The 17,405-nt window shown below is 33.6% G+C and overlaps 2 protein-coding genes across 4 annotated transcripts; both read right to left on the reverse strand.

The window, feature by feature from the left end:
• Window positions 1-4,864: 4,864 nt before the first annotated feature.
• Window positions 4,865-9,039, reverse strand: LOC104097841 (uncharacterized protein At2g39795, mitochondrial-like). Its single transcript, XM_009604458.4, has 4 exons — window positions 8,670-9,039; window positions 5,897-6,234; window positions 5,653-5,810; window positions 4,865-5,516 (listed from the first exon to the last, which is right to left on the reverse strand). Exons 1-4 carry the CDS (start codon window positions 8,961-8,963, stop codon window positions 5,509-5,511), a joined length of 798 nt encoding a protein of 265 aa, XP_009602753.1. The 5' UTR covers window positions 8,964-9,039; the 3' UTR covers window positions 4,865-5,508.
• A 2,349-nt stretch (window positions 9,040-11,388) lies between these two features.
• LOC104097840 (aldo-keto reductase family 4 member C10-like) lies at window positions 11,389-16,945 on the reverse strand. 3 transcript variants are annotated; one of them, XM_009604457.4, is made up of 7 exons: window positions 16,737-16,942; window positions 15,144-15,194; window positions 14,098-14,174; window positions 13,678-13,765; window positions 13,013-13,288; window positions 12,381-12,629; window positions 11,389-11,800 (listed from the first exon to the last, which is right to left on the reverse strand). In XM_009604457.4, exons 1-7 carry the CDS (start codon window positions 16,854-16,856, stop codon window positions 11,714-11,716), a joined length of 948 nt encoding a protein of 315 aa, XP_009602752.1. In that variant the 5' UTR covers window positions 16,857-16,942; the 3' UTR covers window positions 11,389-11,713. The 3 variants fall into 3 exon arrangements, with proteins under 3 accessions (XP_009602752.1, XP_018626897.1, XP_018626896.1); XM_018771380.3 differs by lacking the exon at window positions 11,389-11,800 and adding an exon at window positions 12,193-12,279 and having other exon boundaries at window positions 16,737-16,945; XM_018771381.3 differs by lacking the exon at window positions 13,013-13,288 and having other exon boundaries at window positions 16,737-16,945.
• Between the last annotated feature and the right edge of the window lie 460 nt (window positions 16,946-17,405).

Consider the following 17,405-nt stretch of genomic DNA (forward strand, 5'->3'; position numbering starts at 1 on the left):
AATTGCCCCTAAGTCCAACTTTGATTCTCTTGGAAAATAAAGTTTAGTTCCACAATCTAAATGCTTTTCTTTACGTGTGTTTTGCAAAAGGAAGAAGAGAAATCTTCTCTGTTAAGGAAGACGAAGATTAATGAGAAAGGGAGAGTAATTCATTTTTGTTGTTCGTTCTTACCCGTCCGAAGAAGAAGACCAAAATAAGATTTTTTAAGAAAAAGGAATTAACTGATATAGGAAAATTGCTCTCAACTACACCCAAATGTATACTAACTTCTCAAATAAGTTATTTTATTCTCAAATTCTATCTCTCCCGAAATAGGTTGGGTCAGCCCACATAGAGCGACCCAGTATTCGAATTCAATACCCAACACCTTCTATTATTCTTTACATCTTCTGGAAAAGGTGAAAGGACACTTTAGTTTCAACTAGATAAGTGACAACTTTAGAGTATTAGAAGAAGATAGATAAATATAATTTCTTTGTAAGTTGAGTACATAGTTAGCAAAGGAAGAATTGTATAGGCTCCCTCTTCCAAACTTTTTTTTGGAGATTGATTATTTAGGTCCATGTCCCCCTCCTCTTCTGTAATTTTTTGTTTCATTTGAATAGACATAGTAGGGTCGAGCCTAACCCAACACCAATAGCGTAATGCCTTTGGTGATGGCTTATTATAATTTTAAAAAAAAGCTGGAGTAAACTAGAGTACTACTTCAGCAAATCACTTGGAAATTACATATAAAGATGCTTTTAGTATTCAAGGATGTTATTAAAAGATGTATGAAATAGGTGAAAAATATGGATCAAGAGCAGGTTCAAAGTCTTAAAAGAGACAAAAAATGTTAGGTAATTTCTTTTGATCTATAAGCTTTCATGCTAGTGGAAGATAGCAAGTATCGGACATAATAGTCGGGTGTGCGTAAACTGGCCCAAACATCATGTTCGGATCAAATCTATTATGTTCTTAACACAAATACAAAATTTGGATCAAATCTATTATGTTCGGTCGAACCCTTCCGCTCCTGCCTGACTCCCAAAGTAAATGGTACGAAAATCAGTTCTTAAGAAAAAACTAATGCATCGATCATATTGGTCCCCTCAAATAAACTTTTATCTCTAAAGAACGCGGTACCATTGACCCTTCAACCTCGACTATCCCTCGTTTTAATAAATGAAGGATAATTGTCACAATAATCTTTACACTGCCCAACTATTTACTTGGTGAAACTGTACGTATTTCTTATTTTAACATTTGAAGAAGTGTGGAAATCACTATGATCTAAATTGACAGTAGTTCAATTAGATATTAATGAGTGCAAATATAATCTGTCAAAATTAGGGAAGTTAAACAGGTGAGCTATTTACAGAAGTTTTCAGGATCTGATCCTCTCTATAATATAAAAAATAAGTAACTAGTTTTAAAGAAGAGGTTCAAAGAGAGATAAACACAGTTTCACTTTCTTTAGCAAGTGCAGAAATGGACCGGATCTAGTAGAACGTCGTCTTCGCAAAATTTATTATAGATTTTGGTACAACTTTAAGTTATTCTTATTTGGGAATTTTCAAAGGGATTTTTCCCTTATTATATAATATTTGAAACTTTATTACCCTCCCTACTCAAGTTTCAATTTAATTATATAGGCATATATAATTTACCAATTATATACATTTTAGGAATTAAATGAGTATCCCTTTGTATTAGGAATTGAATAAGGAATCAATTATTTCTCGTCATTATTCTCTCTCCCTCCTGCGCTCTCTCTCTCTCTCTCTCTCTCCGTCTCTCTCTCTCTCACCTGCGCGCTCTCTCTCTCTGTCACTCTATGTCTCTCATTCTCTGTTATTTTCCCAATTTTTCTTCCTCTGATGTCCTCTATTTTTTATCCTTTCATGTTGTATATATTTTTAATGCAATTCATCAATGGATTTCAATCGTTTTACTATAAAGTTTTTTTTTTCATGTTGCACAATTGGTGTCCAAATTGAAATTGTCAATCACTAAATTTTGAAGGTGTTTGACTCTCCACCATTAACACCTATTAAAAAAGCTTTGAAGCTTTGAATTCGAATTTGGGTTTTCAAAAATTATTATTTATTTGGATTGGGTATTGTTGCAAACAATTGGGAATAAACTTTGGAGTTTATATCTCAATTTTGAGGGTGTTTGGTGAAGATTAGACTTGATTTTGGCTGAATTTTAGATTGAAACTCGAAGAAGAAGAAGAAGAAGAAGAACACATGACATACAATATACTTACAAATTATAGTAAAGTTGTAGTATAATTGTATGTAAATTGTATTTTGTTGTAGTTATATATATTTTTTTATTTGAATGTTGTATGAAAGTTAAAAAATAATTGTATAATGTATGAATCGTTGTATAAAATTTGTATTTAAGTTATCAATACAATCTGTTTACATAAAGTTATTGATATTTATCAAAATTGTATTAAGAGAGAAAGTTTTGATTGGAATGTTAGAGAGGAAGAAACATACACCACATACAAAATATATACAAATTTGATACAAAATATACAAAAAGACATATTGTATAAAATTTGTATAAAAATTATATTTAAGTTATATGATATTGTAGATGTATTTTAACTGGGTAAAAATAATGTATGAAAGTTATAGATAAGTTGTAAATAAGTGTATACTATATAATTAGTTGTATGAAAATTATTTTTAGTATGTATGTTGTTATACATATATCAATTTGTATTAAATTTGTACGAAATTTATTTTTAAATTTATATGTTGTTGTACAATCAAATTGTATAATATTAATTGTAAGTACGATGTATCGATTTTAGGGCTGATTTAAATAGGTTTCATTAATTTGTGATAGATTAGTGTATTTGGTAAGTTAACCAATCAAGTGAAGCAAAATACTTTACTAGCCCCGCACGATAGTTATTAACCTCGTAAAATCTTTGGACAAATTTTGATACTTATCAACAACTTTATGCAAAAAGATAGTATTGATAACTTAAATACAAATTTTATACAATGATTCATACATTATACAACTATTTTTCAACTTTCATACAACATTCAAATAAAAAATATATATATAACTACAACATAATACAATTTACATATAATTATACTACAACTTTACTACAATTTCGTAAGTATATAGTATGTCATATGTTCTTCTTCTTCTTTTTCGAGTTTCAATCTGAAATTTAGCCAAAATCAAATCTAATCTTCACCAAACACCCTCAAAGTTGAGATATAAACTCCAAACAATATTCCCACTTGTTTGCAACAACACCCAATCCAAAAAAATAATGATTTTTGAAAATCCAAATTCGAATTCAAAGTTTCAAAACTTTTTAATGACTGTCAATGGTGGAGAGTCAAACACCTGAATAGTAAAAACTCTTTACTGCTCATCATCGAGGAGGATTTTCATCCAACTCATTTCATCTAACTTTGGACAGTAGTACAATGCTGCAACAGAGCCATTCAATGGAAAAGCCAATCACCTTCAAAGAGTTCAATACCAAATTTAGCTTTATCACTTGTTCAGACAATTTCTTGAAATGTTTAGAGATGTGATAAATATTTTCATCAATGTCTTTATCTGTTCTAATATTTCTTTCTTTTTAAAAACTTTCCTACATTTCTTGAAAGGGGAATAGACTGCTGGTCAAAATCTATTAGTAAATTTTATCTTATATGATTCTCGCGGTCCTCTGTTTGATTGAATTTGGAAAGGAAAATGCTTATTGAAAGAGGTGTGGAGAGAAAATAGGAAAAGAATATAACTAAATCCCTTAATTTAAGGCATTAATAATGGATTGTATATAATTTGTAAGTAATCCTTGTTTAGGGCGGGTAATATATAAAATTATAAAAAATTTGATAAATAAGTTTCAAAATTGTACAGAAAGGAAAAAATCCCTTTTTAAAAGTATATAGCCCAACACAACACTTTGCACTCGCGTAGCCACGTTTTCAATTTACCCGCATAGCCAACTATTTTTCTGCAGCAATGTTTATACATTATTATACAGTATTTATATACCTACATACGCAATGTATCCATCTTGAATAAAAGTGTATAATATCATATTCCCTCCGTTTCAAATTAGATGAGGTACTTTCCTTTTTAATCTGTTCCAAAATAAATGACACAATTCTAAATTTGAAAATAATTCAACTTTAAACTCTTCATTTTACTCATTTTACCCTTAATGAGAAGCTTTTATAACCACACAAATGGCATGGCCCCACAAAGCTTTTACCCCTTAAACTTTTAATATCATAAGTTTTAAAAATATTCTTCTTTTTCTTAAATTCCGTGCCGAATCAAACTACCTCATCTAAAACGGAAGAAGTATATATATAAAAATATAGCAACCTTGTATAAGAGGAGTATAACATATATAAAAGTATATAACATGTTGCTAGCTACAAACGAACCTCTCTGTAATTTTTAACTACAATTCTTACTCAAAACCAATCTAAAAGATTATCACCAAGTTGCTGAACAACAGATTTTCTGAACTTTTTGACTAATGATCATCTCCCCTAACCAAAGTGATTTCACTAAAGGCAGGACAATTGGGGAAAATACTACTTCCTCAAGAAAATAGCAAGTGAAATCAGACAGAAGAATACAGGAAACAATGTAGTTATCAAACTGGACATGAACAAATCCTATGACGGACTGTCATGGACCTTTCTACGCGGAGTTATGAGGAAGAGATTAGTTAAACAAGTAATAATTTGAAGGTCGGATGTGCTATTAAGTGATCTAATACATGTATTGTCAACGCACATTTAAATTTAGGATAAAATTAATACAGATTCTGCAAGAATTTGCCAGTATTGTCCATAGAAGAAACAGAAACAGAAATGGTGAAAACGCTCAACTAATAATGTAGAGCTTTATACAATGATTGTTTTCTCTTATTTCCATATGAAAATAAGGGGGGGGGGGGGGGGTGCGGGAACCAAAGCCGCAATGTCAAACAATCAAAGGGGAAAAAACTAGGCCTTCCTATTATTTTGTTATATGTATCCCCTGGAGTCGTACTATGCTCTGGGAACAAAACCTCTAATGTCATTAGACTATACAAGCCAAGGTCCCTTCAGCAAAATCAATAAATAGTAGTAGAACTACATGTCCTCTATGAGAAAGGCGGTCTGCAGCTCTGCTTCCCTCATGTGTCTGATTTGGTATCTTATATTGGTACCTGTATGCTGCAGCTTAAGAAAGTTGCGCAGTTCATGCAATAACGTTATTATTGCAAGCTACTTTATGGGTAGGTCAATTGCCTGAGACTGAGAGAATCTAATCTATTCAACAAAATCACAAAAAGCAAAAAACTCAAATTTGTGCAAGGATTGCCTCTACTTATGCTATCTTTTAAAGCTGGCACTACCGTGAAGAAGTTGGTCATGATTACTGTTGCCGTTTCTTACCACCGTTGACGATCCAACCTTCATCATCTATCGTCTGAAATTCCCCAAATGTTTCTTCAGCAATGTTATCCTCAGCTACAGACCTGCTCAAAAGGAGGAGTTCAGATAGTAAGAACAAAAGTAGAAGTAGATAATACAACATATCCAGCAAGAGACTCAGCTATAGTACAAATCCTTGCTACATTATTAACAACTCGAAATAAAAACAGTTAGGCTCACCAGTTTCGACAAACTTCTTGATATTTTTAAGCCACTGGATGTATTCCTTGCTGTCTTTGCTAATTACATACTCCAGCAAAAAGTTGGAAGTGCTGCCCGTCAGCCCTCTGACTTCAAGATATTCATAGAAAGACTTCTGCAGACTTTCATTTAGAAGTCTGAAAAGAAGATAAACACAACTTGGGTAATCAGTATAAGAAAGTGGCTCCAAACCAACTCCATCAGACAATAGATAAGTACTTACGAAACAGCAGGCCCTCTATAGTCTAGCTGATTTCTTGAACTTTTGAGCTCCTTGATGGATATGTCACAAATCAAAATTTTATTTGGGAAAGCTCTGACATCAAACTCTAGTGACAAGCCATTTTCTTTTGACACGGTGACTGACAATGGAACACTAGGTTGTGGCTCACTCTCTTCCTCAGTGTTAACAGCATCATCTGCAGAATTTTCACATCTAGCATTAGGCATGTCAACTTCAATATTTATGGTCTCTTCTCCATAATCTCTCGTAAGAACAATAACTCTTTCTCCAGCTTTATCTTGAACCTTAAAAGGAAACCCATCTGGGATGTCTACAACCTGCACTAAGGAAATTTTCAACCAAGTGATGCAATAGGTGGTAAATATGTTCGATAACATCCAATTGTCAGACTATTACATTCAGAGAAATTGTGGATTGATATGCACACTTAGAGTTAGGCAGTTAACCTTGGTGGTCTCTACTTATTAAGAAAGTGGATATAGACCATAATACAACAACAACAACAACAACAACAACAACAACAACAACAACAACCCAGTATAATCCCACTAGTGGGGTCTGGGGAGGGTAGTGTGTACACAGACCTTACCCCTACCCTGGGGTAGAGAGACTGCTTCCGATAGACCCTCGGCTCCCTCCCTCCAAGAACTCACCACCTTGCTCTTGGGGTGACTCGAACTCACAACCTCTTGGTTGGAAGTGGAGGGTGCTCACCACTAGAGCAACCCACTCTTGTCTGGATATAGACCATAGATGGGTGAAATTTATATAAAGCTTGATTTACCTTATTGTATATCTTGCATCAATCATCAAGTAGGTTAATCTGAAGTAACTAAAACCATCACTTAGTTTGATACCATATTTATGGTCTTGGTCAACTTTTAGTCCTACTACTTGGGCAGTTACTCTTTTTTTCTCAGAATATTTTATACTTTCCGTTAATAACAAATGCCTTACGATTTGATTATCAGAAATCAAATAGCTTATGCTCCGGCTCCATGGACTGCTCTTAGCCCCTTACAAATTAGATATTAACAGTATTAGATTTCTAAGCTTTTGGAACAATTGGCAAGGATACACATGGAAACCTCTTACTATCCTTCCACAAGAGGATAAAAATGGAATATAGAAAGGAAAAGTTAAAAAAGGAGATGGCAAAGAGCTTAATCATCCCTAGTACAGAGAAAACAAGAACATGCTAATTCAAATTTACATAATTATGCCATTTTATTTGTTATGAAATGTTTGAACATCATCCAATAAGAATAACTGGTGGTTCCAACTGATCATTCTAAACCATACTCTATTCACTTGTTATAGTGATAATAGAATGTGATGTTCACACCATTACAACCGGAAAAAAAACGATATATAAAAACTGATTTTTGCATAAAAGGAAAAACATGCAATGAGCCATCTCAATATTGTTTTCAGCTAGACCCCAGTCCCTCACTAGCAGAACACTAGAGACCTTTACGATTTACAAATTATAGTTGCAAGTAATAGAGAAAAGAAAAGCTGGGTGGGTCAACAAACTCGCAATAAGTAACATCGCGGATCTTTTAGAAAGAAAAAAGAAAACCACAATAGACGTTTATATGATGGCTAAATGAACAGACTCTGCATTAATAGATTACAGGGAATTCCCCATGTAGAATAATAGTGGTGTCATCTTATGCCGTTATACGTTTAAACTTCATCAGATATCACTGATCAGCATCAATCTAAAGACAGATGTGGCATGAAATCATATGGATGAGTCAATCGAAGTTACATTTATGTCATTTAAGAATCTCCACATATTTTCGAAACTTTCCATTGAAATATCAGTAAAAACTTTAAGAATGTCCTCAAGACAACTTCAAATTCTTGATATTCTATGCAGCCCCCTTCAGAGATAACGAAAATGGTGGTGATAATATTGGTGCTTTCTCAAATAAAAGAAGGGTGCATATGATTGCATAAATTATAAGCTTTGACTTATATACTCATGTTTTGTGTTTAGTATGATGGGAAATACTTTTGCATCAGAAAATAAGTAATTTTCTGGAAAATAACTTCCTTCACTTAGGGCCGAAATCATTTTCCTTCACAACTATCTAAATTCTTACTTCATGTCGATGCTTCAACTAACACTTAAACATTAGTATAAATCTTTAATAATCAAAGTAATTAAGCAAATCCGACTAAAGTAATAAAAATTTCATCAAAACACTATCGGGTTGGCTAACCCCAGAAAGTTCATTTTATGTGAATCTATTTGTTATATGAACTATGGAGTTTAAGAAAGAAAGACGGACTTTTGTAACTTGTACTCTTAACTTGCCATAACATTTGCGTGGCTATAAAATCATGTCATTAAGCGCAAAATGAGAGATTTAAAGTTAAGTTGTATCCAGCTATAGAAATGTGTCATTGTTCTCAAAACAGATTTTAAAAAATAGTGTCATATAAAATTGAACATAGGGAGTAACAAGTTACTAAACTTTTAAGGTAGAATGACATTAGTGCTATTAGAGCTTTAGCAGTGTAAGACGCAAATATTTCTTCTGTTGTCCATTGTTATTTCTTTCAAAGTCATTAATATGATTCTTTCTATTGCAAATTGAAAGTGATTGAAGTAGGAGATGAAATTCAAACCAAACATGATGCATACTTGTACTCTACGCATACAGGCCAAAATAACCACACAAAAACAAAAAGAAAAACTAATTTGATATTTTATCTGAGCATTCAAATAGCAGGAACTTACGCAGCCATGAAAATCAGAATCTAGGGCAAAATTGATTTCCGAATCGACAATTTGGAGCAGAATATCATCAAAGGAGCTGTGTTTGCTCTTCTTCTTCTTGACTGCGCTGGTAGAGTAGTGAAGCACCGGGATTGAGAAGCTTCGAGAAATGCTGCCCAAATCACTGTTTTCAACGGCGGCAGTGGCGGTGGCGGTGGCAGCGGAAAAATAGGAAGTTGCTGCAGTAGCGACGGAGCGAACTGCAAGAGGAATTGTGGATTTAGAGGCTCTGCGAATTGCTGAGTATAGCGCCATAGCAATTCTTTTGGCCTTTTTCGTGTTTTAGAAGTAGGGCCTTTGGTTCCCCATTGCGGCGCATTTATTTTGAGAAATAAAAACAAATTCAGACTTATATAAAGAAAAAATACATTATATTAATAACTTATTTGGTCGAGCTTCTTTTTTGTCAAAATTAATTTTTTTTTTCAAAATTAAAATATTTACCGAGCTTTTAGAAAGTAAAAAAAAAAAATATTTTTGAGCCGAATAGAAGTAGAAAAAAGTAATTACTTTAAAAAAATACTTTCTTTAAAAATACTTTTGAGAAAGATACACTTACATGTAGTGATGTATTTTTTAAAAGTTTAGCCAAAAATTAGTTGTTGCTCAAAAATACTTTTTAAATTAATTAGTCAAACACAAATTTTATCTCATTAAAAGTACTTTTTTGAAGAAATATACTTTTCAAAATAGCTTATTTTATAGCCCGTTTGGCCAAGTTTTTTGGACCAAAAATTTTTTTTTTTTTTTTTCCAAAAGTCCTTTCGAAGAGAAGCAAAATCAATTTTTGAGAAACAGAAAAATATAGCTTCTGTCCAATTGAACCTAATCCATATTTATGAAAGAATTCTCAAAATTGATCAAATTTTATTTTGCTAGACGACAATGTAATCGCGCTCCCATGCATGAACTACATTAGAAGAAAGATCACAACTTATACCATTTCTTAGAAAAGAAGACTTGATTGAAATTTTTCATTGAGAAAATATAAATGAAGCAATAGATTCTCAGTTGTAAGTGCACAGAGAAGATTTATCAAACTAATAAGGGAGAGAAGGAGTGAAGACAGAGAGAGCCAAGTTCCAGAAAAGAGTGAAAATGGCAGTCGTTACTGTTTCGGAAAAGGAAGAATTATGAAGGGCAAGGTAAAAGGATCTTTTGATGTTTAAGAAAAACAGGTTATTGTTGCTCAACATTTTAAACTCTAGCTAAAAATTAAATACCGAACCAAATATTAGACATCCCTTGTCATTTCTACTAATATTTCGATAGTTATAACAAGTAAAACCTGCTAAAGGAGCCGGAAATTACGTCCAATGAATCTTTTTAGAACTATCGTTTATATTTTGATCCCGTTAAGATACATATTGATAAAAATCCTGACAATTACTTTAAATTCTGATAGTATGCTTCAAAATTCTGGCAGCGTGCTTCATATTCTAGCTGCTTGCTTCAAAATTCTAGCATTGTGCTTTGAAATTATGGTTTTAAAAATCTAACGGCGTGATTCAAAATTTTGGTATTGTGCTTCAAAATTCTGGCAGCGCACTTCAAAATTCTAGCAGCGTGCTTTAAAATTCTGGCAGCCAGACAATTTCTCCAAACTTTTCTTACCAAGGTCAAAACATTCTCCCAAAAGGAGGAAGGAAATTTTACATAATAGCTAGATGGATTCACAATTTAATTTTTCTAACCAGTATACATATATATCGATCATACATGATTATACACATATTGTGTTTAAATGATCAATCGGTTATTGGGTGGATCGGCCACTATTTAGGTTAATTCTTCGCGGAAAAGGATAGGACAAGGCCTATGTGAGCATACTAGAAATAGAGCCCACTTGTGACTTTTCGTCCTATATTTCAAAAATAGCCACTGTCCTAGAGTATCAAAGTCCACAAGCATAGGCTGAAAAGTGAGTTTGTGAAATTAGGATAGAGGCAGAGCCTGGAAAATGTAGTTGTTATAACAATTATTTCTATCATTATTTTGTCCCGCAGGTAATTGTTTATCCATGTGTGGAGCTTAGGTTGCAAGTTGCAAAGAGTGTACTTTGCTCCTCATTGACCAAAAGAAACCTGCTTTATGTGCTTGTTTATAACATTCTAAATTGAGTACTGCGAACCGTATTTAATAAAATATAGAAGAATTAATTCAAATAGTCTCCTACCCAACCGTTTAAATTAAAAATAGCCGATGGAGGTATAATATATGCATAATTTGTGTATTGTGTGTGTATAATTATGTATAATCATTATATAATCTATGTATATGACTATTAAAAGTAAATAATGAATATGACCGGCTATTTGTGTAAAGATCCCTTTAATGTACCATTTCTCGGAAGAAATAAATAGCAAAGAACTCATTGGATACATTATGATAGGTTAGTCGCTAACAGGAGAAGACAGATAAAAATAAAATAGTGCCAAGTGAAATTTATGCACGCTATGAGAGAGTTTTCATGTCATGCGTCAGCTCTTCAACCCTCGATTTAAGAGGTTTTGAGAAACATGCTCATTGCCAAGAGAAAATTAGAGAAAAAACAAAAAATGAAAATGCAACAGGTCGATAATTGGATACTACAATTACTAGTCTGCTTACTTTTTTCCTTTCACGTCTGATGCACAAATTTCAGTTCTTACTTCTTCCACCAAACAGAAGGAAAGGGATATAAAGTGCGATAAAGCAAATCATTAAACTATATATTAAAAGATGACAACAAATTATTGGGATACCCCAGCAAATCAAACGTTTGACTAATATTTCGTAAAATCTGCAAGATTCTTGAATGGTTTCCAGCACACCCAGGCAATAGAGGGACAGATGCAAGAAGCATACATCTATGAGATAAACGGGTTGGCATTGGCCGATCTCCCAAAGTTCGAAGGAAAAGGAAGTGCACAAGAAGCCTATATCTATGAGATAAATGGATTGAGATTTGCCTATCTTTTTTTTCAAGTGTTGCCTATCTTCAACAATTAAGTCTGACCGAGACCTTAGAGCTCACCATCCCATAGCTCTTCAAGCGTTCTGTACGGACCATACGTCTCGTGAGCAAAGGAAGTGCCTCTCAGCAGCCTTGCCTGCATAGTTTTCAACAGTGATGTCAATAATCCATGAACTGCATCCAGTAAAGTTCTTAGTGAAAATATCTAGTGAAAGGCTTTATATAGCCACTTATCTCAACCATCAAGGAAGTTAAGTACGAGCCTAGAGAGGCAATGTACTAGTACAAAGGTCTTCTGTTTTCTTTTGTTATGGAGGGAAGGGGATGGTTGTCTAACTAGCACATGGAAGTATATTGCCATGCATATTAGACGTTCATTTGTCGCTATGAGTCTGTCAATACTAAGAGGTATCAAAGCATCTATCATAAATTATATGAATGTCACTACCAAAGGTATCAAAGACTCATGACTAAAAGTATAACAGCCATTCCGAATGCACAATGCAAGTCTCATTCGTATTCCTTTTCTATTGTTCTTTCTTCATAAGTATTATTTTTCCTTGGAACATGGGTTGCTATCTACTGAGAAGATATATGGCCAATTTCTAGGTCCATCTTCATTTTCAAATTTGAAATCAATATGATAAGAGATAACAAATTTACAATTCAATCTCAGCAATATCAAAAGAAATTGCCATTACCGTGAAAGGATTTACCTGTGGAATTTCAGAGAACTTGGCAAACAAGTCATCAGGTATAGACCAGTCCAATACATCAAGATTCTCTTTGATCCGTGCTTCATGTGTGCTCTTAGGAAGTACACTCTGACCTATCTGAATGCCCCAACGAAGACAAACCTGAGCAGGAGTCTTGCCCAATTTCTCAGCAACTGAGATTACAGCTGGCTGCTTTAGTACATCACTTTTAAGCCATGTAGTACCTGGAGAACCAAGCGGCGAATAGGCCTGAAATAAAAAAGTGTCAGAAAGGAGTAAAAACAAGAACAACTCATTGTCAATCTACTCATGAAATGACAGACGATTAGTCGGTAGATACCAACAACCACAATAATGGGACAAATAAATGCATCCCCTGCAAACAATTTCTCATAGTAATCAAATGAATATGGAAATGGGAAAAAAATTAAAAGAAAAATTGAACACAATGTACACAAGAACTAGAAGTGCTTTAGACAAGAGAGGGTTGCTCAAGTGGTAAGCACCTTTCACCTCCAACCTTGAGGTTGTGGGTTCGAGTCACCAAGGGAGCAAGATGGAGGAGCTCCTAGGGAGGGGTAAAAATAAAAAAATAAAAAAAAGAACTAGAAGTGCTTTAGAAATAAACTCACAGAGAGGTGCACTCCCTTGGATTTACAGAACTCCTGCAATTTGGCTTGTTGCCATGAAGGATGGCACTCCACCTGGTTGACAGCAGGAGGAACACGAGCTACTTGCAAAAGATCTCCCAGTTTCTTAGTAGAGAAATTGCTAACACCAATAGCTCTAGCCTTCCCAGAATCATAAAGTTTTTCCATTGCTTGCCATGTGCTAGGTATGTTTGTTGGCATAAGGTTTTCAGGTTTAAAGTCAGTCGAACCAGGCTTCATACTGACAGGCCAATGTATCTACCGAAACCACATAACCAGAAAGACAAAAAGGGAGGAAAACAGGAAAATAAGTCTCAGTTTATTTACTAGAACAACACCATTTAATGCCCCAAAAAAACGACAAAACAGTTAAATCACTTAAATTTGGCAACTTAATGAACGCTCTTTTGATGTTAAAAATTTTTCAAAGACACGTAGAAGTACAATGGCACTATTTATAATTCTCAGGAGCATCACAGCAGCTCTTAAATTTAGTTCAGGGGCATCTGCTTAAGGGAACAATGGGCGCATATTGCAGCAAATGCTTCTAAGAAGTATATTATATTAAATTAGAGATATGGCTTTGAACTAATTGGCAACATTACAAACACTAGCAGAAAGAAAACTTCCTGCTTTGCAGTACTTACGAGGTACAGATCAACGTAGTCCAGCTGCAAGTCTTCTAGAGTTTTGTTTAGTGCCACTGGTACATCTTCAGGTGAATGATCAGTGTTCCTACGAGAGTTAATAACACCTGAATGTATGAGTATCCTAAAACACTATGGACACCACAATGATTAAAAAAACAGAGGCCCCACCAACACCACTATTGCTAAAAGCCAGCTTAAGAAGTAGTTATTTAATTACCAAGCTATCAGGAAGCATATATAATAGAAGAGGGAACTCAACGATGCTAAGCAAAAGAGTGAAGGTTAATGATGATGAGAATAACTCCAACAAAGTTGAATAAGTCAACTTCATAACGGAAAGAAATTGACTCAGCATATTCAAATTTTAGGACGAGGAACAAGGAGGTAAGTTCTTATAGGAATGTTTAGATTAATTACCAGAGTTTGGATGTAACGAAGAGCTCTTCCCTCTTGATAACACCATCTTTAAACAGCCTCTTCAAAATTTCACCAATCTTTGAAGGAAAAAAAATTAGACAAGGAAATATATCTAGTGACAGGTTAATCTAGAAACCAGACCATGTTTTCTAACGAAATGAAACTAGGTTTGAACAACAACAACAACAACAAAAAACCCAGTGTAATCCCACAAGTGGGATCTGGGGGGTAGTATGTACGCACACCTTACCTCTACCTTCAAGAAGGCAGAGGGGTTGTTTCCGGAAGACCCGAAACTAGGTTTAAACAGATAGAATCGATCAGACCAGAAAATGTTAACAATGGATTGATCTGAAGAAAAATGATAATAGTTGATCACCTTTCCCTAGGTAAAGAAGTCCAAAAACATCAAGGATTGACACTAGATTTTACCGTAAGACCTAAATATTGCATATGCCAGACAAAGCTAGCAAATAGGCGGAGTGTCTATCAGCTAATGACACCAATAGGACACCTAGAGTGCCACCTTAATGATTAATTTGCATGTACTGATTTTTCAGATCTTAACATAACAACCATAACTTTCCACACTGCCACAGTACTCAGGACCAGTAAACAAGATACGTAAAAGCCTCATTAGCACTTAAAATTGAGCCTTGTAAGTGATAACTCAATAAGCCCCTCAATCATGCCGTCTCAATGCAAGACATCCCGCTGGTTGCCAAACCTCCAAGTTAATGATTTTTACTTTATTTCGTTTGAAAAATAAATAAACGTCACACTCTAATGGTTTAAAAGCCTTTCAGACAAGATAGTTCATACTGTTTGACATCATCCGCAACCCGCCAACAGATTATTTCCACATGTTTGTCCCTAAAATGAATCTGGCCCACATAAAGGGGTGTGTTGTACATGTAAAATAAGAGGCGCATTGCAGATATAAAATAAAAATAAAAGTGTCACTTCTATAACAATTTAAGCGTTTAGATGAGCGAATCGCTCACTTCAATACTATGAAAAGCTTAGTATGATTTAAGCCAATTTACCTCCTTTTCATTTTTATAAATTCGAGCACAATCAATATGCCGGTAGCCCACCTGTAGCAAAAAGAAGAAGAGAATAATTAGGTATAAATTGCGTCAGAATACCAAAATCACTAAGTTGCAAGTGACACTTCAAAGTCGTTGAATTCTAAGGAACTCCAAAGTTACTTTAGAAGCAACATGACTTCTTACCATCTATTGTTCCAATTATGAGTAAGAACTACGATAAGGAAAGTAGTTATCCAGAAGAACAATGCGCACCCTATATATTTCCATAAACTCAAATAAAAGTTTTATGGCCCATGCACAATTTCAGCATATGTAGGAAGGAATATTTGCTTCACTTTTTTTACCACATTTGAATGGGATACCAATGTTATCTTTTACAATTACTCTAGAAAAGAAAATATTAAAGGCAAAAAGCATTCTGAAAATGAATCTCTACTCTGAATCTAACCATTTAAAGTAAAAACTTCTACTCATTGTCTTCAAATTCTTCGTATAAACAAAAACCACGTCACAACTGAATCACCCCCACCTACCCACCCTCACCCCACCCTAAATAAAAAAATTATTAATAGTACTTTCTTTCGTGTTATAGATAGATTTTTTTTTCCATTTCAACAAATGAATATTTTTTTTTCATTTTAAAAAAACAATACTTTCTTTTCATGTAGAAAAAGTATTTTTTTTCATTTCAACAAAAAAAAAAAAAAATCTTTTCATTATATAATTTTTTTATTTATTTCAACAAAATGAGATGATTTAGCCAAACAAATGTCTATGATTTTTTTTAAATCACAAAATTTCAAATTCTCTCCGGTCAAACACAGTACACAGTCACATTAAATGGGACGGAGAAGTATAGTACTTGACTACTTTGAGGCATAAACCACCCCACCTACCCACCCTAAATAAAAATATTATTAATAATACTTTCTTTTCATATTATAGATAGATTTTTTTTTTCATTTCAACAAATAATTTTTTTTTCATGATATAAAAAAAAATACTTTCTTTTCATGTAGAAAAAATATTTTTTTTCATTTCAACAAAAAAAAATATTTTCTTTTCATGATGTAATTTTTTATTTTTTATTTTCATTTCAACAAAATGAGTATTTTTTCATGACGTAGAAAAAGTATTTTTTTTTATTTCAATAAAATGAGTACTTTATTTTCATGTTTTAGAAAAAGTACTTTCTTTTTAACCAAAAGGAGTATTTTTTTTAAGTTATGGAGCACAAATTTCAACGTTATTTTTGCATTAAAAAATAAAGCAGCACATTAGTTCCTTTGGGTTTGTGTGAATTTTTAGATACTTGGAGGAAGAGAGGGTGAGAAGAGTAGCATAAAAAATATTTTCCTAAAAGAATATTTTTTACTCTCTAACCAAACACTAAAAAATATTTTCCGGAATATATTTTTCACTCACCAACCAAACAAGGAAACACTCATTTTCCATGAAAACATTTTCTATACCAAACACACCCTAAAAGTATCAACTTTTTAACTATTAAATAATTAAATCAACATAGACAGGAACTAAAATTCACACACATATACACATATATATGGTGAGAGAGAGTGAGCATACCTTGATAGCAAACTCAACGGCTTGGCCGACAACGCCAGGATCGGACTGCCACGTTCCCAAACCCACTGACGGCATCTTAGCACCAGTGTTCAACTCAAAGTATCGAATTGCCGCCGCCATTGATACAAACAGAGGAGGAAAATTGAAAAGACGAGAGTGAATTGTACACAGCAAAAACACAGTCACAGAGCAATGCGAATTGCATTTTGCTCTCCTCCTCTCCTTTTATATAAGCGAGAGAATCGTGCGTCAGTTGCAGCTAGTCTCTTGAGATACTGCCACGTGGCTTATCGTCTTACCGTTTGATCTTGGAACACGTTGATCTAGGCGGTTATAGTTGCAAAAGTTTGAGGGTCTAAAGTTTTTTTTCTAAAAATAATTTCCTGCCATTAGACGGCAGCATCCAAATAATTTGGAGGTGTAAAGCGATTTTGAATGTCATGTTTGACCCGGCTTTTTCTTCTTTTTTTTTATTTATATTTACATAAATAAAATAAAAGAAAATACCTCCTCGTTTCAAATTTATACTATACACTTTGATTTGGCGGAGATAAGAAAAAAATACTTTTGAAACTTATCTATTATTAATAGGAGAGGAAAAAATCATATGCAGCCTAAAAAAAAATCACATGGCATAAATAGCTAATAATTAGTTATTGGTTATTATTT

This window comes from Nicotiana tomentosiformis, chromosome 7 (genome assembly GCF_000390325.3).
Source record: "Nicotiana tomentosiformis chromosome 7, ASM39032v3, whole genome shotgun sequence".
NCBI lineage: Eukaryota > Viridiplantae > Streptophyta > Magnoliopsida > Solanales > Solanaceae > Nicotiana > Nicotiana tomentosiformis.

Excerpts from the sequence above, each read along its gene's own strand:
- LOC104097841 (XM_009604458.4), bottom strand. The coding sequence starts at position 8,963 with ATGGCGCTATACTCAGCAATTCGCAGAGCCTCTAAATCCACAATTCCT. Across the intron at positions 6,235-8,669 it reads ATTCTGATTTTCATGGCTGC|GTTGTAGACATCCCAGATGG; the intron begins GTAAGTTCCTGC and ends TCCTTAGTGCAG. Across the intron at positions 5,811-5,896 it reads TATAGAGGGCCTGCTGTTTC|ACTTCTAAATGAAAGTCTGC; the intron begins GTAAGTACTTAT and ends TCTTCTTTTCAG.
- LOC104097840 (XM_009604457.4), bottom strand. The coding sequence starts at position 16,856 with ATGGCGGCGGCAATTCGATACTTTGAGTTGAACACTGGTGCTAAGATG. Across the intron at positions 15,195-16,736 it reads CCGTTGAGTTTGCTATCAAG|GTGGGCTACCGGCATATTGA; the intron begins GTATGCTCACTC and ends TTTTTGCTACAG. Across the intron at positions 14,175-15,143 it reads TTTATAAAAATGAAAAGGAG|ATTGGTGAAATTTTGAAGAG; the intron begins GTAAATTGGCTT and ends TTTCCTTCAAAG.